The 24,615-nt window shown below is 43.6% G+C and overlaps 1 protein-coding gene across 1 annotated transcript in view; it reads right to left on the bottom strand.

Annotated features, from left to right (window-relative positions):
* LOC141272717 (fer-1-like protein 4) overlaps positions 1–24,193 on the bottom strand; it is a 227,932-nt gene extending 203,739 nt beyond the window's left edge. Inside the window, exon 1 of the mRNA XM_073683718.1 lies at positions 23,859–24,193. Coding sequence (XP_073539819.1) covers positions 23,859–23,937 — 79 coding nt within the window. The 5' untranslated portion in view covers positions 23,938–24,193. The remainder of the gene's footprint in view (positions 1–23,858) is intronic.
* Positions 24,194–24,615: the final 422 nt, after the last annotated feature.

Genomic DNA, 24,615 nt, shown 5'->3' with positions numbered 1-24,615 from the left:
TTCCGATTTTTTCACAAATAAACATAAGTCATATCAAATAAATTTTACTACTATCATGAAGTACAATATGTCATGAAAAAAAACATTCTCAGAATCACCGGGATCCATTGAAGCGTTCCAGAGGTATTACTTCATAAAGTGACAATGGTCAGAATTAAAAAAATTGGCCTGGTCGGCAAGGTGAAAACAAGCTTCGTGGGTGAAGGGGTTAATTTTTAATCAATTATATTTTAAAGGTGTTGTCATGGGTAACCCTACTTTGTTCTAGCGGCTGCTTAAAAACTTGGCAGCCTCCCCAAGTATTTGATTGTCCTAAAGACCAAATTTGTTCAGACAGTAACATGGAATGGAGCTGAGGTCTGACAACTTATCCCCAGCCTGCTGTTGCAGTGTAATACATCTGTCAAGGTTGCCCCGAGATAGAAAAGACATCCTCGTCTGGACCATGAGAATAATAGAATTGGGCAATCAATCCTAACAAAGAGGCAACAAGAAGATTTACTGCTTTTCTCACTTCGGTGTCTTTGATTATTTTGGCATATATTTTTTATCTGGAAGAAAATTACTTTTCTCTCTATATCTATATGATTCATACAAAGCTCTGATACTCCAAATCTTGCAGATGCTTTAAGTAATCCAGGTAATCAGAGAACTTAATCTTATTTAATTCAGTTGAGAAGTTAGGGATCATCTGAGTTCTTCCTATACTGGTATGTGAAACAGCTCAGTAAAAGGATCATTATCTGTTTGTGCCTCATATTTTAATTACAGCTGCAAACCTGCGTCTCCCACAAGATCCTCCCTAATAAGCCACAGTGCCCGCACAAACCTTAAGGAAACAACGATGCCTCGAGCAATATCATCAGTCAAAGGAATTTTGTGACTGCTGAGGAACTGTAATAAGAAAAGGCTTTAGAATCTTATATGGCTGTGTCTAATCGATGTTACACTTAGTGATACAAGGTTACCATCCGTGTGTAGCAGGGGATCATTGAGAAATAGCCATCCCTGGTCACATGTGTTGGGGACAGTATTGGGGCAAGGATGCAAATTGCATAAAACAGGATTTCTCACACTGTTTCTACAGAACCTTACCAGCCAGAATATTGTAATAACTGGGCCTCGCTGCTTAATGTTGCTTAAAGGGAGACTGTTATTCGACTGATGCTGCCCGAACCATAGGCAGTATGAAGAGAGACTAAAACAGAGTTTGAAAAAGTCCTACAGGGACTATAGGGAGAGACCTGACTAGTCTGTTGATGTCCACGGCTGGCTACTCCCCACATTGCCCCAGTTGATTGACAGGTGTCTCTCTATGTTCTCACATGGGAGAGAGCTGTCAATCATGGGAAAGAGCAGTGCAGGGAGAATCCAGTTGGGGGATTAGTCAGGTCTCTCTCTATAGTCCCCAGAAAGACATATTGTACCTGGCTGCAATCACACTGCCAGGCTCTGATTAATGCTGCGTGCTGTTCAGGCAACATGAATCTAATGACACGTTCCTTTTGATTAACCTTTCTTTTGTCTCCTAGACCCAATATGACATTTCATAAGATCAAAGGAGTCAATTATGTTGTTGAACCAGAGATTGCTGGGGTCAGAAAAAGAGGTATGCAACTTTTGAAAATTTTTGCTCAAAGTGCCTCTTGGAATGCGGCACTGCGTATATATAACTCAATAACAAGTGATTTGATTTGATCTAATTGATTTAATAGAACCCAATAATTATATAGCAATGTTTAGCTTAGTTGAGGTAAGGGTTGGGAATTTTGCCATATGAATGACTTTTCTCCACCAATTATACATTCTTTGTCACTAAATTATCTATAACCCACAATGCCATCCACCGCCAGATGAAAGAACTGCATGTGAAACTGTATTGAAACTTAGAATCCATTGTGTGCTGAGATTTTACCTGCAGGATTATCCCCCACATCTCTGTTTACAAGTTTGCATGATCACTATCACAGCGATAAGGCGCACAAATTCCCAGCGCCATGCTACTCACTGTGTTTGCCGTTCTGCTCCTTCCCATGTCAGGCCGCCCCGCTGAGTCCTCATGCATTCCTTTCCAGCCCTGCTGCATATCCCTACTGTCTCCCCCTGACTATAGGGAGGCACGGCCAGATCCTGCAGGAACCTAACCCTGCGTTGTCTTGCAGAGTTTAACTTCCCCAGCCTATCACTAGGCAGCAGTGGGTTTATTTGGCAGCTCCGCCCACCACTCCTTGCCTGAATGTTAGTTCCTAGTTAGTTCGTCTGCTAATATTTTGTTTATGCGTTTGTTTGTATTGATTCTCCCGTTATCGACCCGGCTTGTATACCTGAGCTGTCCTACCTCTCCACTTCTGACCTATGCTTTGTACTCTGATCCTGTGCTGCCTGCTGTGACCGTGGATTGTCTGACCACATCTTTGCCTTTGTCCTCCTATACCTCATACCCATGCCTCTGACCCTCAGGACAGTTGCTGCAGGCTTAGGGACTGCCCTGGAGTGGTACCTGGTGACTACCTGCGGCCAAGCTTGTCCTCACCAGGAGAGGCTACACCAGGAAGTCACTTAGTTACGCCCCTCCAGGGTAAGCCCAGCCCGAGGTCGAAGGGTCCACACCCACCAGCGTTAGAATTACATGTGGTCCACATTGACGCCGCCACATTGGTTTATGTTTTGTTATCCCACTTGTCTGAAGGACTTTATATGAATATACAAGTCTATAAATTGAGATGTTACCAAGTAATGGGGTGGTATCATCAAGGTAAGTAAGTTTATCATTTTAACATATTTGGCTTTTAAAAAGTATTTCATATATCTGGAAAAAACTATTAATGTTACGTATAAACAACATCTTTTTCAGTCAGTTCTGCCTGGAATTAGCTTAAAGCCACAGCCCGACTATCAGTATTTGGTAAGTATTTGGTCAGTATATTTTCTCAGTAGTGGGAGACAAAACCAGAAATGGGTGATAAAGGCAGAATTGGTGACTTGTTTCTAGTATACCTTTATTCTGATTGTTCCTTACCTGGTTTTGTCTCCCACTCCTGAGAAAAAACACTGACACTTAAGGCTATGGCCCTACTATAAGTATTTGGTCGGTGTTTTTCCTCTGTATTTGTAAGCCAAAACCAGGAGTGGGTGATAAATGCAGAAGTGGTGACGTGTTTCTATTATACCTTTTCTCTGAATGTTCCTCGCCTGGTTTTGGCTTATAAATACTGAGGAAAAATACTGACCGAATACTGATAGAAGAATAAAAATGAGACACAAAACTGCTGCAAGGGTTTGGAAACCATGAAACGTTTAAAATAAGTAACATGTTAACCTCCCTGATGGTTTCCGCTAGGAAGCCGCTCGCTAATTGTAGTCTAAACAATTGAAGACGGCGGTGGTGCCACCACAAAAAGAACAGCAAAAACTGCCAGCGACGCCTCTTCAGGAAAAAGCGGTAGAGATAGCACTTGAGATGAGCAAATTGATCAGCGAAGGATTGAGTTGAAGTCGAATTTCCTGAAATTTGCAGTTCCAAGTAAATTCTAATAAACTGCAATTTAGTTTGTGAGGATCAGCAATAAAACATGCTTGGCACCATTTGCTGAAGAAGACTCAATAAGCGAGCTAATGGCATTAGGTACAGTCACGCAGGCTTCCCTATAATGCCCTGCAGCAATCAACTCACATGGTCTCAGCCAATCAGGGATGGGTACAATAGCCAATATAAATAATTAGGGCCGGCTAAGGAATGCCATTTTATGTCTGTACTGTGTAGGGATAGGAGCTCATGCACACAGCATAGGGACAGAAAAAGGCCTAATGTAATTTTGGATATACCAGATTGAAATGGAAGTGATGGCCTCAGTCTGTAATACTAATCCAAAGATTCAAGTGGTGACAGTTTCCACACATACCGGAGACACTGACACACATAGATACACATACATCTCAGTGTGTTATTCTTTTTTTTTCCTGGGATAGTAATGGGGGTGTCTGATGTCAGCTGTGTTTTTGGACAATTCACAGCTGATATCAAATCCAAGCACTGGTACCCAGATTGCCAACGCACCAGCGCAATCGGGAAGAGCCAAGGTGAATCGACAGAATTGCCGCATCTCATGTGATGCTCCACTTCTGGGGCGGCTCCGGGCTGCTATTTTTAGGCTGAAAGGGCCCAATTACCATGGTCCTTCCCAGCCTGATGGTCCGTATGAAATCCGATTTTTTTTTTCCCCACACACATCAGATTTCAGAGTTTAATCGCAACATGCTGCAATTTTTTTCTCATGTTAAATATAGCTGAGAAAAAATACACAGATCTGCACTGCCTCATTGAACAACATTGGTCTGAGGGCAATCCGATTTTATATCAGATGGCACTCGTCCGAGTTAGACAACAGTGTGAGCGAACCCTTAATTATACATATCCCTTCCTGGGATTTCTGCTTATGGTTTAACTTTGCCTTTTTCTCACTTAAGCGTAGATAAGCACCTTTCTAAAACATGACTTACGGAAGTAAATGTCCTAAAACTCAATTGTTTATTCTTCTGCCTGATGAATCATGTAGCATTCTTCAGCAGAAAACACAAGAAATCTCTTATATTAAATGTCTATCAGATAATAAACTTACTGCAGGTGCTTTATCTGACAGCACTTTTATGCTTTCTTCCTTTATGTTCAAACATTTCCACCATCTGCACAGATCTCTATCTGTCTCAGTGTGCACATAGACCAGTATGACCTATACATGTGCAACACTTACACTGTTCAATCATTCTTAGTACCATACCCAGGAGGCAAAAGCTGTTTATACAATGACGGTAAAAACCTTCATTGAGCTTGTTATATAGTTTAACATGCTCAATTGCATTGGATTTATTATTTATAATTTTTTATACACTCATCAAGAGTAAAAGGTTTCTTTAGGTCTAAGTAAGTCTTCAGAGTAATCTAACCCTAACATAAATCTAACCCCTCAGACTTTAGTCGCATAACTTTAGTGGGAACTTAAAATCTTATTCTAGCCCTATGACAAATCTAAAGCTCACACCATCCGTTTTCATTGCAATTTTTGCTACAAATTTCCAAAATCGAGGTAATAAAATGCTAAAAATGTAATGCTGTCACAGTATCAGTGGCATTTAATAGGTTAAGCAGTGCTTCATAGGAGATATTACAGTATTTCAGTGTATTAAACATGCAATCAAATGAACAAAGCTTCAAACCCTCTAGGGAGATTACTAAAAAATGCAAAGGAAAAGTATTTTTTTAAATAAAAAATATATAACATTTTGTATAACCGCCTGTTACTGTATAGTAAATAAAATCTAAAAATAAAAAATTACAAATTTGGTATCATCATGTGCATAACTGTCTGAACTAATAAAATATTATAATGTTTATCCCATATAGTAAATGTCAAATGGAAAAAAAGAAAAGAAATTGAGATGGTAGAGTTACTGGTTTTTGTTCATATCACATTCCCAAAAATGGATGAAAAAGAGGTCCGAAAGCAGTATGGACCCCAAAATGGTAACAAATAAAAACTAAATCTCGTACGGAAAAAAAGCCTTTATGTAGCTCTACCAACCCCCCAAAAATATTAGTTATAGCTTTTGGAAGGCAAGGAGGAAAAATAGAAAGTGAAGAGAGGTCCACTTTGTCACCCAAAGGATTGCATAAACCTAGAGTCAAATCTTTGGAACCCCCACCAATACGGGGCATGGAAGAGAGGCAGCGATGGTTTAACTATGGTTCACCACTATTGTTCTTTCCTGCACAGGGAAAGCCATGAGGGAAAAATGTGGAAGGGGATGCAGTATACCCCAGAGCTGGGCACCTTCATGCTCAGGATTCATGAGTCCAAGCGGTTAAACCATCATGACCATAAAGTCTTGGTGTATCCTATTAATATGCTATAACTTTATAGGATGGGAAAACCATTTTCTATTATCGTATATACTCGGGTATAAGTCAACTTTTTCAGCTCATTTTTTATGCTGAAAAAGCCCCCTCGGCTTATACTCGAGTGAGGGTCCCACTTACCCAGGGCTGGCATCAGCACCCGATGTAAACGGGCAAGTGCTGGGGCCCTGATCAGGCAGTGGGCCAACTCGCCATCGGGACACCGGCGCGCTATGGGGCCCATGAGTGAGCGGGGAGTCCAGTGCCAGCGTCCGCAAGTGGACCCCCCCACTTACTCAGAGCCCCGGCACAATACTTACCTCTCCCCGTTGACCCACAAGTCCTGTCTCTTCCGCGTCTCCTGACTTGTGACGTCTCAGGGCATGTCTTTACAGCTCGTCCTCTGCTGAGCAGTCACAGTGAAGAGAGCGGGAAGACGGCGACGCAGCTGAGGAGTCTGTAAGCAGATCAGCAGCGAGGAGAGGTGAGTATTGTATTTTTTAATGTATGGAGTATTATATGGAGCCCATACAGCATGGAGCATTATATGGGGAGCATACAGCATGGAGCATTACATGGGGCCCATATAGCATGGAGCATTATATGGAGCCCATACAGCATGGAACATTATATGGAGCCCATACAGCATGGAGCATTATGTGGAGGCCATACAGCATGGAGCATTATATGGGGAGCATACAGCATGGAGCATTACATGGGGCCCATATAGCATGGCGCATTGTATGGAGCCCATACAGCATGGACCATTATGTGGAGCCCATACAGCATGGAGCATTATATGGAGCCCATACAGCATGGAGCACTAATGGAACCCATACAGCTTGGAGCATTATATGGGGAGCATACAGCATGGAGCATTACATTGGGCCCATATAGCGTGGCGCATTATATGGAGCCCATACACCATGGAGCATTATATGGAACCCATACAGCATGGAGCATTATGTGGAGCCCACACAGCATGGAGCACTATATGGAACCCATACAGCATGGAGCATTATATGGGGAGCATACAGCATGGAGCATTACATGGGGCCCATATAGCATGGCGCATTATATGGAGCCCATACAGCATGGAGCATTATATGGAGCCCATACAGCATGGAGCATTATGTGGAGCCCATACAGCATGGAGCACTATATGAAGCCCATACAGCATGGAGCATTATTTGGGGCCCATTATTCTGTATGGATCATTATATGGGGCCCATTATTTTGTATGGAGCATTATATTGGTATATATTTTTATTTTTGAAATTTACCAGTAGCATTTCCCACCCTAGGCTTATACTCGAGTCAATACGTTTTCCCATTTTTTTTTGTGGTAAAATTAGGTGCCTCGGCTTATATGCAGGTTGGCTTATACTCGAGTATATTTGTTCTCTGATTAGGACTAAAGATAAATTCAAAATTCTACTAATGGCTTCTTACCAGGGAGCAATACATTATGGGGAATCAGAGATATTTAGATAGGCACTACTAAGCTATTCGATCACATAATCAATAATGGAGTGTCATTTGGGATTGGGCTCACTACATATACCAAAAACTGAACCATTTATGGTCAACTGCATTCAATTTTTCTCATGTACAGAGGTGACGAATGTACCAAATCCCACTGAATTATAATCCAGCCTTCACCCAGATCAGGCGACTTTTCATATTAGCCAACCTTGGACTTGGCTTTCCTGTGCCTTATGGAAAATCCTCCTTTTGTCCTCTGTTATCATCAATTTTTGACAATTTGTGAATGTAGAAAAAGACATGAAATTGCATCAAATCAATGAGAAACAAAAAGTATACAAATGTCTCCACTTTTACTTGCTTAGTCCTCATTAAACCTGTCAGGATATATAGGGGAAATTCGGCTATGGGGGCTCACTGTTCAGTGATGTTTCTATTTTTTAACAAACCAGAATTAACAATGTAGGAAAAAGTCTTTTTTTATTTTATGCTGCTAATACTTTAATTGGGCTTCCATCGTGTCTTAATCTGTTAGCTATAAAGCAATACAGTAGAGATGTCTACATCGCAAGAACACAACGCTGATTAATTATCCATGTTTGCCCTCAGATCTTCTGATCTTCTAAGCTGCGCGATTAGGCACAGATCATACAGATCCACAGTCATTAGTTAGCACTAGCAGTACATTCATTAGCACATCATCTCAGATCTGTAACCAGGCAGAAGGAACATTAATGGATGTAAACATAATACTAATTATCCATTCAGAAATGTAAATATTATGAGGTACTGCACAATATAAAGCTCTGCAGAATTGGAATGATTCCCTAAGATCAGAACAAGGATGTGACATGTATACAGTGGCATGTAAAAGCTTGGGCACAAGCTAATTAAGGTCTGAAACTTTGGTCAAAGTTATCTGAGCACACAAATCTCCAAGGGTGCACAAACTTTTGCATCTGCCCATTTTCCTTTTTGTAATTTTTAAAATGTAAAAGATGAAAATATTTTGTTTTGCCTAAAATACAAAGGAAATGTGTCATCTTTAGCTTTAAGCAGTATACAGACCGCTAAGAAAAATGATTGGCTGCGGTTGTCACGTGGAGTATACAGGTGGAGATGTCTGCAACCAATCTCTGACCTCAGCAGTATACAGACCACTAAGGACAGTGATTGGCTGCAGTTGGTACAGGAAGTATACAGGCGGAGGTGACGGCAGCCAATGTAAACAATAAAGGAGCCACAGGGACACGGTGATGGAATGTCCAGGAGTAAATGAGTGGGTCATTTTTTTTCTTCAATATTTTACACCTACTCCTGCCTGTTTGCAGGTTATGCATTATCTTGGATAACCCACTTTACATATGTCTTGTGTCCACCGAGTGAAGGGAATGGATGTGGATGAAAAAAAGGGAGACATCTGCAGAAAATTAATATTCACTGGAGATGTGAAGATTACCACTGTACCTGCATATACAGTTATGCCCGAAAGTGTTGGCACCCTTAAAATTGTTCCAGAAAATGAAGTATTTCTCCTAGAATATTATTGCTATTAGGCTATGTGCCCACGATGCAGAAATGCTCTGGATTTTTTCCTGAGCGTTTCTGCATCTCCCTGGCAGAAAAAACGCATGCGGATTATACATGTGTTTTTCCTGCTAGGGACAAGCGGATGTGAAGTGTTCTTCACTTGCATTTCCACATGCGGGTTGACAAGCGCTTTCCAGGCAATTTTAGCATCACAACTTTGTCACACTATATAAATCCATGCAAACGGCATGGATTTATATAGTGTGACCGAAAGAATGGTAAAAAATAAAAAAATAAATATATACTTAACTTCTGATGGCCCCCGGAGTCTTTATCCGATGCGTCCTGGCTTGCCGACAGCTCGCGGTAAAGGACCTGCCGACGTCAGCAGTCGCGTGACCCGTCACATGACTAAATTATGTCATGGCAGGTTCTTGAGTCCACCGCGAGCTGCCGGCAAGCCGAGACAAGGACACCGTGGGTCATCAGAAGGTAAGTATAATGTATATTTTTTATTTTAATCTTTATTTAACAGGTACTATGGTACCGGGGTCCGGAGGAGAGTCTCCTCTTCTCCAAACCCGGGTACCATCTGTACATTGAAACGCATGGAATCCGCATCTGCAGATGCAGTGATGCGGAATCCATGCGCTCCAATGCAAGTCAATGGCGGCGAAAACGCCGCACTTCCGCAAAATAATTGGTAGTGCTGCGGATTTTTCCGCAATGATAATCTGCAGCGGAAATTTCCGCAGCATGTGCACACCACATGCGGATTATCATTGGGGAACATTGCAGACCTTCTACCAAGCGTTTTTTAAGCGTTTCTGCAGCGGAATTGCCACTGCGGAAATGCTTAAAAAACGCATAGTGGGCACACAGCCTTACACATGTTTTGCTATACATGTTTATTTCCTTTGTATGTATTGCAACAACACAAAAAAAAACAGAAAAAAAGCAAATTGGACATAATTTCACACAAAAAGCTAAAAATGGGCCACCCTCAACTTAATATTTGATTGCGCACCCTTTGCAGGGTACTACAAACAATAACTGCAATCAATCGCTTCCTATAACCATTAACAAGCTTCTTACACCTCTCAACTGGAATTTTGGACCACTCTTCTTTTGCAAACTGCTCCAGGTCTCTCATATTTGAAGGGTGCCTTCTCCCAACAGTAGAGATGAGCGTTGTTCTACTCGAACTGTTCGCCAATCTCAAATTCGAGCTGTTTTGGGCGGTGTTCGAGCCGTTCGGCGAACACGAACAATTTGAGAAAAATTCGGCTGTTCGAGGTTATGTTCGATAACTGTTCGTGCACCAAAATCATAACTGGATTTTTTCTCAGTAATGATGAAAATTAATGTTAATACGCAGTTTGAGTGTACAGCGGGGTGGGGGGAGGGGCAGGGGATGGATCTCTGCAGGAACAATGAAGATCTCCATTTTTTTTTCTCTTTCCCGCATTTACAGTGGGGAGGTGCAATCTGTCAGCCTATCAGCAGCGCACACACGGAGCGAAGTGCTTTTTTTCACACAAGCAAGGGCATGTGTCATTGGCAGTGTATGTCACATGTCCTTGCCCTATAAGACCAAGCCATTTTCCCCGTCGCCACCATTTTCTCACTGCTGCAGCTGCGTGTTAGACGGCACCGCTGTTGCTGTGTGCGCTATACCTTGTTAATTTCAAGCCAATTTTCGCACAAATATACAGATAGCTTGGGAGTAGGGAATAGTTGTGATTGCAGTCCTTTTAAGGACTAGGTTACAGCATTTCCTACGACTTTTATCAGGCAGGTCTGTGCTCTTAAATAGATAGGTTGTGGGAGTAAAGACTAATTGTAATTGGAGTCCTTTTCAGGACTAGGTTACATCAGTTCCTATCAGTTTTTGCCAGGCAGGTCTGTGCCAGTGCTGTGCAAGTTTTTTTCACAGCATTTGGCTGAATCTAGCAAAGCTAATCCTTTTTGGCCTATTGCAGAGTGTGTTAGTCAGTGGAGTAGCCTATCTGTGTTGCAAGATATACCACCTGTGTATAGAATACCAATTTTTTTACTGCACCTAGTGAAGTAAAATCTTTTGGGCATAGCATCATTCTATTAGTCCATCTATACTGACCTCCATCAGGTTGCAAACTGAATCTAATTTTTTTCTGCATCTAGCTCTGAAAAAATATTTGGCCTTCTAGCAGTGTGTGGGACTTGTTCTATTAGTCCACCTATACTGACCTCCATCAGGTTGCAAACTGAATAAATTTTTTTCTGCATCTACCTCTGAAAAAATATTGGGCTTATAGCTGTGTGTGGGACTTGTTGTATTAGTCCATCTATACTGACCTCCATCAGGTTGCAAACTGAATATATTTTTTTCTGCATCTACCTCTGAAAAAATATTGGGCTTCTAGCTGTGTGTGGGTCTTGTTCTATTAATCCATCTATACAGACCTCCATCAGGTTGCAAACTGAATATAATTTTTTTCTGCATCTAGCTCTGAAAAAATATTTGGCCTTCTAGTAGTGTGTGGGACTTTCTCTGTTAGTCCATCTATACTGACCTCCATCAGGTTGCAAACTGAATATATTTTTTTCTGCATCTACCTCTGAAAAAATATTGGGCTTCTAGCTGTGTGTGGGTCTTGTTCTATTAATCCATCTATACTGACCTCCATCAGGTTGCAAACTGAATATAATTTTTTTCTGCATCTAGCTCTGAAAAAATATTTGGCCTTCTAGTAGTGTCTCGGACTTTCTCTATTAGTCCATCTATACTGACCTCCATCAGGTTGCAAATTAAAAATAATTTTTATCTGCATCTACAGTACCTCTGAAAAAATATTTGGGCTTCTAGCTGTGTGTGGGACTTGTTGTATTAGTCCATCTATACTGACCTCCATCAGGTTGCAAACTGAATATATTTTTTTCTGCATCTACCTCTGAAAAAATATTGGGCTTCTAGCTGTGTGTGGGACTTGTTGTATTAGTCCATCTATACTGACCTCCATCAGGTTGCAAACTGAATATATTTTTTTCTGCATCTACCTCTGAAAAAATATTGGGCTTCTAGCTGTGTGTGGGTCTTGTTCTATTAATCCATCTATACAGACCTCCATCAGGTTGCAAACTGAATATAATTTTTTTCTGCATCTAGCTCTGAAAAAATATTTGGCCTTCTAGCAGTGTGTGGGACTTGTTCTATTAGTCCACCTATACTGACCTCCATCAGGTTGCAAATTCAAAATAATTTTTTGTATGCATCTAGCTCTGAAAAAATATTTGGCCTTCTAGCAGTGTGTGGGACTTGTTCTATTAGTCCATCTATACTGACCTCCATCAGGTTGCAAACTGAATCTAATTTTTTTCTGCATCTAGCTCTGAAAAAATATTTGGCCTTCTAGCAGTGTGTCGGACTTTCTCTATTAGTCCATCTATACTGACCTCCATCAGGTTGCAAATTAAAAATAATTTTTATCTGCATCTACAGTACCTCTGAAAAAATATTTGGGCTTCTAGCTGTGTGTGGGACTTGTTGTATTAGTCCATCTATACTGACCTCCATCAGGTTGCAAACTGAATATATTTTTTTCTGCATCTACCTCTGAAAAAATATTGGGCTTCTAGCTGTGTGTGGGTCTTGTTCTATTAATCCATCTATACAGACCTCCATCAGGTTGCAAACTGAATATAATTTTTTTCTGCATCTACCTCTGAAAAAATATTGGGCTTCTAGCTGTGTGTGGGACTTGTTGTATTAGTCCATCTATACTGACCTCCATCAGGTTGCAAACTGAATATATTTTTTTCTGCATCTACCTCTGAAAAAATATTGGGCTTCTAGCTGTGTGTGGGTCTTGTTCTATTAATCCATCTATACAGACCTCCATCAGGTTGCAAACTGAATATAATTTTTTTCTGCATCTAGCTCTGAAAAAATATTTGGCCTTCTAGCAGTGTGTGGGACTTGTTCTATTAGTCCACCTATACTGACCTCCATCAGGTTGCAAATTCAAAATAATTTTTTGTATGCATCTAGCTCTGAAAAAATATTTGGCCTTCTAGCAGTGTGTGGGACTTGTTCTATTAGTCCATCTATACTGACCTCCATCAGGTTGCAAACTGAATCTAATTTTTTTCTGCATCTAGCTCTGAAAAAATATTTGGCCTTCTAGCAGTGTGTCGGACTTTCTCTATTAGTCCATCTATACTGACCTCCATCAGGTTGCAAATTAAAAATAATTTTTATCTGCATCTACAGTACCTCTGAAAAAATATTTGGGCTTCTAGCTGTGTGTGGGACTTGTTGTATTAGTCCATCTATACTGACCTCCATCAGGTTGCAAACTGAATATATTTTTTTCTGCATCTACCTCTGAAAAAATATTGGGCTTCTAGCTGTGTGTGGGTCTTGTTCTATTAATCCATCTATACAGACCTCCATCAGGTTGCAAACTGAATATAATTTTTTTCTGCATCTACCTCTGAAAAAATATTGGGCTTCTAGCTGTGTGTGGGACTTGTTGTATTAGTCCATCTATACTGACCTCCATCAGGTTGCAAACTGAATATATTTTTTTCTGCATCTACCTCTGAAAAAATATTGGGCTTCTAGCTGTGTGTGGGACTTATTCTATTAATCCATCTATACAGACCTCCATCAGGTTGCAAACTGAATATATTTTTTTCTGCATCTACCTCTGAAAAAATATTGGGCTTCTACCTGTGTGTGGGACTTGTTGTATTAGTCCATCTATACTGACCTCCATCAGGTTGCAAACTGAATATATTTTTTTCTGCATCTACCTCTGAAAAAATATTGGGCTTCTAGCTGTGTGTGGAACTTGTTGTATTAGTCCATCTATACTGACCTCCATCAGGTTGCAAATTGAATATAATTTTTTTCTGCATCTAACCCAGCCAATAGTTTTGGCCTAATACCACAGTTTGGCCACTCAGCTCTGCTCGGTTACCATCCATTGTTTTTTTGTGCAAACAACTCCAGAGTTGTGAATTAGTTAACCACCAAAATGAGTGGAAAAAGGCCTGCTGCTGGTGGAAAGGGGAATAGGCGTGTTGGGAAGGGGAAAAAAGGTTGTGTCCGTGGGGTAGGTGTTAAAGCAACAGTAACATCTGCAGAAGAAAGACCATCTTCCAGCCAAACTAAAATGTCTACTTCTTTTAGCGGACAATGTGATAAGATCCCTTTCTTACGGCCACGCCAATCGCTACAAATTCCAGATGAGGCACAAAAACAGCAGGTGCTTCAACGGATATCAAGTGCTCCTTTAAGTGGGCTCTCCTCCACATCAACTTCAACATCACAAATACTCCAGTCCTCAAAGGTGTCACCCAAATCGCACTTGCTTCCTCACAGCTCCCAAATCTCCAGCTGCCCGTCTGAGTATGAGGTAGAACAGATGGTTGAGTCTGCAGAGCTGTTTACTCATACTATAGCCTGGGAATCAGAGGTCGACTCCAGCGCTTCTGTGAATCCAGACGAGGAAATGATCTGCACTGATGCCCAGAATCTTTATGAGTCGGATCCAGGACCAGACGCAGAAGGTTCTGACCATAATGTAGACCCTCATTCCCAATCTGTAACTCCTGTTGGTGGAGACAATGAGGAAGACGATGATAAGACTCAAATACCTGATTGGAGCGACAACTTTAGTTTTTTGTCAGGGCAGGAACAGGTTGGCTCTGAGGACGACGGGTGTGATAACACACAGGGTGATGATGATGAGGTTGGAGATCCCACTTACTGTCAACCTACAGTCAGCCAAGAGATGAGGTCAGCAGAGGAGGTGGAGGAAGATGCTAGTGACGACGAGGTCAGGTTGCGCCTTCCTGGACAGAGACGTAGTACTGGAAGCACGTCAACAACTGCATCCTCAAACACAACTCTGCCTCTCACCACAAGTCGTGGTGGCTCTTCAGGTCGCATGGGTGCTAAGCCTTGCATAGCCTGGGCATTTTTTCAGATCGATAAAGATGACCCAACTCGTGTTATCTGTAACATTTGTCAGCAAAAGCTAAGTAGAGGCCAAAAAATACATAGTTTGAGTACTTCATGCATGAACCGGCACATGGACATGAAGCATAAGTTGCAGTGGGAAGCTCAGTGTGCTACAATGCGGCCTAGCCGGCCGGGCCAACCACCGTCTGCCATATCTTGTGCATCCGCGGCCTCTTCATCCTCTGTGACTGGGGGGACAGCAGTCACACCTGTTTTGGGGCGCAGACCTGCCACCTCTTTACCCGCAACAGCCAGCGTGATTGGCAGGTCATCATTTTCTTTGGAGGTGGTAACACCAGCTGGTGTTGAGCGCTGTCCGACATCGATAGCACCACCTTTGGATCAAGGCAACCTAACATGTCCGCCTGCATCTTCCTCACAGACCGGCAGTTTGCCGGGGACACCCTTATCAACCCCGTCTAAGCACAATAGCCAGCCCTCGGTCCCTCAGATGTGGACAAGTAAAAGACCATTTCCTCCTAGCCATGAGAAAGCTAAGAGGTTGAATTTCACCATCTGCAAGCTCTTGGCTACAGAAATGCTGCCTTTCCGCCTGGTGGACACAGAGGATTTTCGAGACCTTAAGTCCGTCGCAGTGCCCCAGTACCAGATGCCCAGTCGGCACTACTTCTCAAAGAAAGGTGTGCCTGCGCTCCACCAGCATGTCGCACACAACATCACCGCTTCTTTGAGAAACTCTGTGTGTGACAGGGTGCATTTCACCACAGACACTTGGACGAGTAGGCATGGACAGGGGCGTTACATGTCGCTGACTGGGCACTGGGTAACTATGGTGACAGCAGGACAAGGGGCTGCTGTCCAAGTCTTGCCGTCCCCACGAGTTGTGCGTCAATCCTCTTTATGTCAAAGTTCCTCCACTGCTTCTGCCTCCTCAACCTCCTCTTGGTCTTCCACCTGCACCCAAAGCCTGTCTGGTCATGCCACAAGCTTTCTAACTGCGCAGAAGGGATCCTGCACACCTCCTTACTATGCTGGCAGTAGGGCTCAACGTCATCAGGCGGTTTTTACTTTGAAATGTCTGGGAAATGTGAGTCACACAGCTGAGGAGTTGTGGTCAGCTCTGGAGAACCAATTTCATGAATGGCTGTCTCCACTGGACCTGAAACCAGGGAAGGCCGTGTGCGACAATGCTGCAAACCTGGGTGCGGCCCTTCGCCGGGGCAATGTCACACACGTGCCTTGTATGGCTCACGTGTTGAACCTGGTTGTCCAGCAATTTTTAGCCCACTATCCCAGACTAGATGGCCTTCTGCAGAGGGCACGGTCGCTGTGTGCTCACTTCCGCCGTTCGCATCCCGCAGCTCAGCGACTTACATCTCTACAGAAGTCGTTGGGCCTGCCACTTCACCGGCTAAAATGCGATGTGCCTACCCGGTGGAATTCAACTCTGCACATGTTGCAGCGACTGTGGCAGCACCGACAAGCCCTGGTGCAATACGTTCTGACGTATAGCCTGGGCCAACGAGATCCAGAGGTGGGGCAAATCACGCTGGAGGAGTGGTCTCAGATCAGGGACCTATGCACCCTTCTGCACAGTTTTGAAATGGCGACGAAGATGTTTAGTGCTGATGATGCCATTATCAGCATGACTATTCCGGTGATTTACATGCTGGAGCACATGTTAAACAGAATTCGGAGTCAGGTGGTGGCACAAGAGGAGGTGGAGGAAGTAGAGGAGGAGGAGTTGTATGCGGAAGGGCTAACATCTGCAAGGTCCAGACGGTCGGCAGCACCAAGGCGGCAGGCATGTGAGGGTGGGGGAGATGGTTTTACCAGGGCGCATGGTAGCAGCCAAACTAGTGAGGAAGGTGCAGGAGCCCAGGAAGAAGTGGAGGACGAACTGATGGAAGACTCATCAGATGAGGGAGACCTTGATCACATTTCTGTTGTGCGAGGTTGGGGGGAGAGGACAGAGGAAGGAAGCATGATTGTTACCTCGCCACCAACACAACAGGGACTTGGTGCTCCTGGATGCGCAACACACATGAGTGCCTTCTTGCTGCACTACCTGCAACATGACCCTCGAATTGTGAGAATTAGAAATAATCCTGACTACTGGGTTGCCACACTGTTAGATCCCCGGTACAAAAGTAAATTTGCCGAAATTATTCCTGCCATAGAAAGGGATGCACGCATGCAGGAGTATCAGCAGAGACTGTTACATGTGCTTTTCCACAAAACACCAGTGGTGCACGTAGTGAATCTCACAGTTCCAACTTGCCAACCGTGGGACCGTCAAGTGTTCAGCACTCAAACCGTAACAGAACCACAGTATCTGCTGGTAACATCAATTTTGCGGAATCATTTCACCACTTTTTTAGCCCATCCTTTGCAAGGCCACAGGAGACAAGAAGTCTGACACATAGTCAACACCTAGAGAGGATGGTACAGGAGTATCTCCAAGTAAACATTGAAGCCACGACTGTGTCACTGGACCCTTGCTCTTTTTGGGCTTCCAATCTGGATAAATGGCCGGAGCTAGCCACTTACGCCTTGGAGATCTTGTCATGCCCCGCAGCCAGCTTTCTGTCTGAACGTGTGTTCAGCGCTGCTGGTGGTGTGCTGACAGATAAGCGCACGTGGCTCTCCACTGATAATGTAGACAGACTCACGTTCATAAAGATGAACAAATCATGGATCCGAAACGACTTTTCTACCCCTGTGTCATCCTGGGGAGAGTAAAAGCTTGATGATTGGTTAAAATCACCCTACCAACCGTTTTAAGCTTTCAAATTACTAATCATGTTTATCTGTATCTTGACTGGAAAATAATTTGGGCTTTGTAGCAGTGTGCAGCACTGATCCTATTAGGCCATCTATAATAAGCTCCACCAGAATTAAAATTAAAAATAATTTTTAGCTGCATCTAGCCCGGAAAATAATTTTGGGGCTCCGAGATGCGCAAGACACATAAGTGCCTTCTTGCTGCACTACCTGCAGCATGACCCTCATATTGTCAGAATTCGAAGTAATCATGACTACTGGGTTGCCACACTCTTAGATCCCCCAAACTTTTCGATCAACCTTTTCATTTTAATAAAGACCAAAAAAATGGTCATTTTTGAAATTATAAGCATTAGCAGGTTGTTAGAAACTGAAATCAAACAGTTTTCAACTCAAAACTTTATTCTAGGTGATGTTACATTTTCACATAGGACCCCTTGTTCGAAAGGAGCTTCTGAACTCTCTCGTCCATTGAATTTGTCAGGTTTTGGATGGTTTCTGCTTCAATTGTTTTGCATGAGGACAGAATACCCTCCCAGAGCTGTTGCTTAGATGTGAACTGCCTCCCGCCATCATAGACACTCCTTTTAATGATGCTCCAAAGGTTCTGAATGGGGTAGAGGTGAGGGGAGCATGGGGGTCACACCATAAGTTTGTCCCCTTTTATGCCCATATCAGCCAGAGATGCAGATGTTTTATGTGCAGCATGAGATGGTGCATTATCATGCAGAAAAATGATCTTGCTGTGAAATACACGGTTCTTCTTCTTGAACCATGGCAGGAAGTGCTGTTTGAGAAAATCCACATACATTATGGAGTTCATCTTTAGCGCCTTCAGGGATCCTAAAGGGGCCGACAATCTCTCTCCCCATGATTCCAGCCCAAAACATTACTCCACCTCCTCCTTGTTGGCGCTGTAGCCGTGTTTGCGTGGGGTGTCCATCAACCAGCCATCCTCCACTCCATCCATCTGGACCATCGAGCGCTGCATGGCACTCATCCGTGAACAAAACAGTTTTGAAATCAGTCTTCATGTAATGTTTGGCCCACTGGAGCCGTTTCTGCTTGTGTGAAGTGGATAGAGGAGGTCGACAGGATGGCGTATGCACAGCTGCAAACCTCTGAAGGACCCTGCATCTTGTTGTTCGGGGGACGTTGGAGGCACAAGCAGCTTCAAAAACTTGTCTGCTGCTATGACAAGGCTTTTTTGCCGCTGCTCTTTCAACCTGACGTAATTGCCTGTAGGAAAGAGTCCTCAATTTGCCCTTATCAGCACGCACACGTGTGTACTGTGAATCAGCTACATACTTCTTGATTGCCAAGACACTTCATCCTGATCATCGCACAATGTTGATTGTAGTCATGCCTTGACCTAAACACTCCACAATTTGTTGCTTCTCAGCAGCCGACACATCCTTTTTCTTTCCCATTTTGGCAGAAAATGTAGGCTGCTTAATAATGTGAGAGAGCCTTCTTAAGTAGTCTTGCCTTTCATTGGACACACCTGCCAAACTAATTAGCACAGGTGTCTGCAATTGCTTACAGTGATATAAAGAGCCCTGCACACATCACCATCAATGAGTTTAACTGACAAACAAACAAATTCTTCCCTTATCACTCCTAAACACTTTTTGCATAATAATTTGGAACGCAGTGTACATGTGCTTTTCCACAAAACACCAGTGGTTCACGTAGTGAATCTTACAGTTCTAACTTGCCAACCGTGGTCTGTATGGAATTGTTCAATAAAGGGCCCAAAATTAAGATAACATAGATGGGACAGGTCTCTATGAATAGGAATTCCTAAGTATTTGATACCCTGTGAGGGCCAGGCAAAGGGAAAGTTGGACTGGATGGAATCCTATATGGATTTGGGGAGGGAGACATCGAGGGCCTCAGACTTCGCTGCATTGATTTTAAAATTTTACCATGTAACAAAGTGATCTATTTCAGCCATAACAGCAGGGATGGATATATGTGATTGAGTGATATATACTAGGACATCATCAGCAAATAGAGAGCACTTGTACTCGGTGCCTCCCACCTCAATCCACCTAATATTGGGGTTATGGCGAATTGATGAGAGCAGGTGCTCCGTCACTAGGATGTATAAGAGAGGGGACAGAGGACATCCCTGCCTTGTCCCATTGGTGATTGTGAAAGGTGATGAAAATGTTCTGACGCACCCCCTGGGCCTTGGGACACCCGGAGCCGGACCCTTTTTGGTGGATGCTGGTGGTTGTAGTCTTCGTGGCGGCGACCCGGTTCCGTGGCTCAGGGCGGTCAAACCAGTGGCGGAACTATTTATGTGGTTTTGATGTTTAAATGTCCGACTACGCCACCCGTGGATTGCGGTCAGAGTGAACCGCCGCTACAGGGCAGACCGCTGAGGCTGGTGTTGTGGGTGCAGCAGAGCGTAGCATAACTCCCCACGGGAGGAGTATAGCCTCAGGGCAGTGTATGCGGAGGATGGGGGTGATGGTGCAGGGCAGCAGCAGTAACGACACAGAGTCAGTGATGCAGTCCAGGGCCTTTACTCACAGTTCTTATTATCCAGACCACGTCTGCAGGTAACGGCTGCCCACGTCGTACTGTGCTCACCAGGTGAGGGGCTCAGACAACTCCCAGATAACTTTGGAGCACTTCACAGGACCCCCTTTGTGTGTCCTTTGTCTGGCCTTTCTTACCAACACTTCTGTCCGGCTGCCTCGGGCCTCCTCTTGGTAAACTTGGCGCCAGTTTCCCTGACCCTATGTGGTGCCTTCCTAGCGGGTGTAGCGAGGGGCTGCGCCACATAAAATGTCAGAGCCTCCGGTTTCTAGCTGAGGGTCGTTTCCTGCCTCCACTAGTTCGGGGACCGGTCTCCCCCTTTGGCCTGACCCCTCCACGCAGGTGGATTCGGGCGTGCGGTGGCGACTCGCCCGTCCGCACCCCTGGGATCCCTTCATTCCTCGTTCCTGGAGCCTTCTCCGCTCCTCTTCCTTCCTTCTCCCTCTTCCAGGCCTGGGCCTCTGTTACTAGGCCCGCCTCCGGAGCAGAGCTCATGCAGAGCCCCTGCTCCCTGCCACTTCTGCTCAGACTTCTCTGCACTGAACTAAGATGGTGCCCACCTTTTATACTCCCTTCTCAATGCACCCAGGAACTGCTTCCTCCCTGCTCCTGCACTACAGGGTTCCCCTTCCTCAGTGTTCCCTCCCCCCACTCCAGCCAGGGACAGGGACTGTCGTGCCCATCTCAGGGGCATATTGGTCGCCCTGCCCCACGGCAATGTGGTGTAATGCATGCAGGTGTCGGGTCCTGATCCACACTCCATCCTTACCTGAGAGTGAGATATTACACCTCTGGGTGAGGTGCAATACGTCTGTAGCAACCGAGCCCTCAGGGTGCTACAGTTCCATTAATCTTCAGCCTAGGTGACGTATTGCGATACAGGGCCGTGATTTTGGCTATAAAAGGGTCCCCTAGACCCCTACCCCAAGCTTTTTAAGAGAATCATATATGGCGTGCCAGGAGACTCTATGGAATGCTTTCTCAGCATCCAACGAGAGTATCTAATTACAAATTTTTAACTGCATCTAGCCCAGGAAATACTTTGTGCCTAGTAGCAGTGTCTGCTAGTCAGCGGATTATCCCGGCTGTTAAGCAAGCTACACCACCTGTAGTTTAGACACTTAATTTTTTCAAAGGAAATGCTTCGGGACCATGGGATACTTAGTGAAGAGCATCAGGAGGCACCCCAAGGCATAGGGGCTGGGACTGGCAGTAGGATGCCTTGCGGTGGACAGCCGAGCTCGATCCTTATAAAAGCTTTTTAACTGCAGCAGCTTTAGTGGACGCTACTGGAGCTGGAATTACCGCGGCTGCTGGCATGAGACTTGCCCTCCAATACATCCTTGTAAATGGATTTAAAGTGTATTCATTCAAATTAGAGAGACAATTTAAATTAAAAAGCTTAGAGCTGCCTCCACCACAGGGGGGCTCGCTCGACCCACCAGCGGACAGGCTCCAGTATTGGGAGAGGGGGGCTGGCCGTCAGGGTTCACCGCGGCTCTGGCACAAACCCGGCGACACGGAGGTGGCACGGGCAGGAGCGGACTGGCCGTGTCGGCTTCTCACTTTTTGGATTTTAGAAGGGCATGGCATGCCTATATCTGTGTCTCCCCCTCCTTTTACTCCTCCACCTCTTTTATTTTCGCATGACTATATGTACTTGTCACTTTTCCATGTGTTAGTTATGTCTTCTGAGCAGTTTGTCAGCTTTTGGACACCTTTGAAGGTGTTTTCTATGTGTTTCTATGTGTTTTTGTTTGCCTGCCATTGGTTTTAACGGTGTTCGAAGGTGTTCGACGAACAGTTCGACGAACAGTTCGGCGAACACACGGGTGTTCGACGAACCGAACTCGAACACTACGGGGGTGGCTCAACACTACCCAACAGCAATTTTAAGATCTCTCCACAGGTGTTCAATGGGATTTAGATCCGGACTCATTGCTGGCCACTTCAGAACTATACAGCTCTTTGTTTCCATCCATTTGGGTTCTTCTTGATGTATGTTTGGGTCATTGTCCTGCTGTAAGACCCATGACCTAGGATGCAAACCCAGCTTTCTCACACTGGGCACTATATTGCGACTCTAAATCTTTTGGTAATCTTCAGATTTCATGATGCCTTGCACACAGTCAAGGCACCCAGGGCCAGAGGCAGCAAAACAACCCCAAAACATCTTTGAACCTCCACCATATTCGACTGTAGGTACTGTGTTCTTTTCTTTGTAGGCCTCATTCCATAGAATGATGTCCTTTACCAAAAGCTCTATCTTGGTCTCACCTGTCCACAAGACACTTTCCCAGAAGGATTTTGGCTTACTCACGTACATTTTAGTAAACTGTAGTCTAGCTTTTTTATATCTCTGTCTCAGCAGTGGGGTCCTCCTGGGTCTCCTGCCATAGTGTTTCATTTAATTCAAATGTTGACAGACAGTTTGTGCTGACACTGATCCACTGTCACCCTGTAGGACAGCTTAAATTTCTTTGGAACTTGATTGGGGCTGCTTATCCACCATCCGTTGCAACCTTTCATCAATTTTTCTCTGCTGTCCACGTCCAGGGATATTAGCTACAGTGCCATGGGTTGTAAACTTCTTGATTATGCACTGTGGACAAAGAAACATCAAGATCTCTGGAGATGAATTTGTAACCTTGAGATTGTTGATATTGTTCAACAATTTTGGTTCTCAAGTCCTCAGACAGTTCTCTTCTCCTATTTCTGTTTTCCATGCATAGTGTGGTACACAAAGACACACAATGCAAAGATTGAGTCAAGTTCTCCCCTTTCTATCTGGTTTCAGGTGTGATTTTCATATTGCCCACACCTGTTGCTTGCCACAGGTGAGTTTGAACAAGCATCACATGCTTGAAACAAAGTTGTTTACCCACAATTTTGGAAAGGTGTCAACAATTTTGTCTGGACCATTTTTGGGGTTTTGTGTGAAATTATGTCCAATTTGACTTTTTTTCTAGTTTTTTGTTGTTGTTCCAATACTCACAAAGGAAATAAATGTGTATAACAAAACATGTGTAACATCAATAATTTTCTGGGAGAAATACTTCATTTTCTGGATCAATTTCAAGGGTGCCAACACTTTGGACCATGACTGTATCTTTTTAGCATTGGCAAATTATCAGCTTCAGGGGCTGCCAGCCTTATTCAACATTTATGCAAATGCTTCTTGAAGTTCTCAGAACTGGAAATATGTAAGATCATGGGACAAATATTTTTCTTCACTTCCGGCCAGTCATATCGTAAATATAGAACATGACCGTCAACCTCTTCCCAACCTTAAATGTCTACCAACAGGGGGTAATACATTGCAGTTGTCTCCAGACATTACTCTATCAGCCATTATACAGACATGATATTTTACAAACTGTAGGAATGAAATTATACAATTTGTTCATTAACACATCTGTATACAAGTGATAGCTGCGTAGCTTCCCTTTCCAAGTTCTCCTCCTACATCCTTGATCAGACCTAATATATATATACATTTTTTTTTTATTATTTATATGTATATTTTGGTAATTTCAAATTATATATAAAATTTTAAATTATATATATATAATGGAAATATAGTAATGAGTAAAATGAAGAGCAATATAAAAGTTAAAGAAATAACAGTGTAGAGCTGGAACTTACCTCTGAAGGTCAAGGCTGCCTGTCTCTCATGTTTTCCTGGGAGATTGGTCACCCTCTTTAGGCTGACGCTAAGTGCCATGATGCCTTGATTAAAGGTTTGACATATAAAAGTCCAAAATCCAACTTATGATGGTGTCATTCCAGCATTGTGGGGTATAGTATATATCTGCTGCAAGTACCAGCTCTGTTCTCCCACCCCAAGCTGCTATGCCTTGGTTGCATACTGGCTTTGCAAGTTCCTCATACACAGTATACCTGCAGAGCAGGTTCCACACACCTCATTCATGGGCTGCCCTCCTCACACCTCCTCAAATTGTTCTGTTAAATACGCAGATCCACAAGGAACCTTATCACTTACGTCCAGGCTATTTATAAGTCTGTACATAGATTCCCTTTTCTGTAGCATTCTTGCAAATCTTCTTCCGCAGTGTTTGTCTCCTACAATCCTTCTTTTTTTTTAAATCAAGCCTCAACTGAGCAAATAACATTACTATTAGGATTAAAGTGGGATAATCACTGATAACTCATCTTATGTATTTTACATGACTTTAACTTCTAGACCAAGGGGTCTCGAGAGAAGAAGAATCCAGTAATTGGTATAGAAATGAAGTCTCCTTGCTGATTCATGGCCACCAGGATCTTGTCGGTGCTGCATATCCCATTGATGTAGAAGGTATTAGCAAGTATTCCAGTGCAATTTTTTTAAGACTTTGTATATTTTTATAAGCTCATCAATAGGAAGTGGTACAACTCTGGG

The sequence above is a fragment of the Phyllobates terribilis genome, unplaced genomic scaffold (assembly GCF_046119375.1).
Source record: "Phyllobates terribilis strain yellow unplaced genomic scaffold, ASM4611937v1 Scaffold_5__5_contigs__length_657084704, whole genome shotgun sequence".
NCBI lineage: Eukaryota > Metazoa > Chordata > Amphibia > Anura > Dendrobatidae > Phyllobates > Phyllobates terribilis.
The sequence above is the reverse complement of the archived record's forward strand: the minus strand, read 5'-3'. Positions and strand labels throughout refer to the sequence as shown.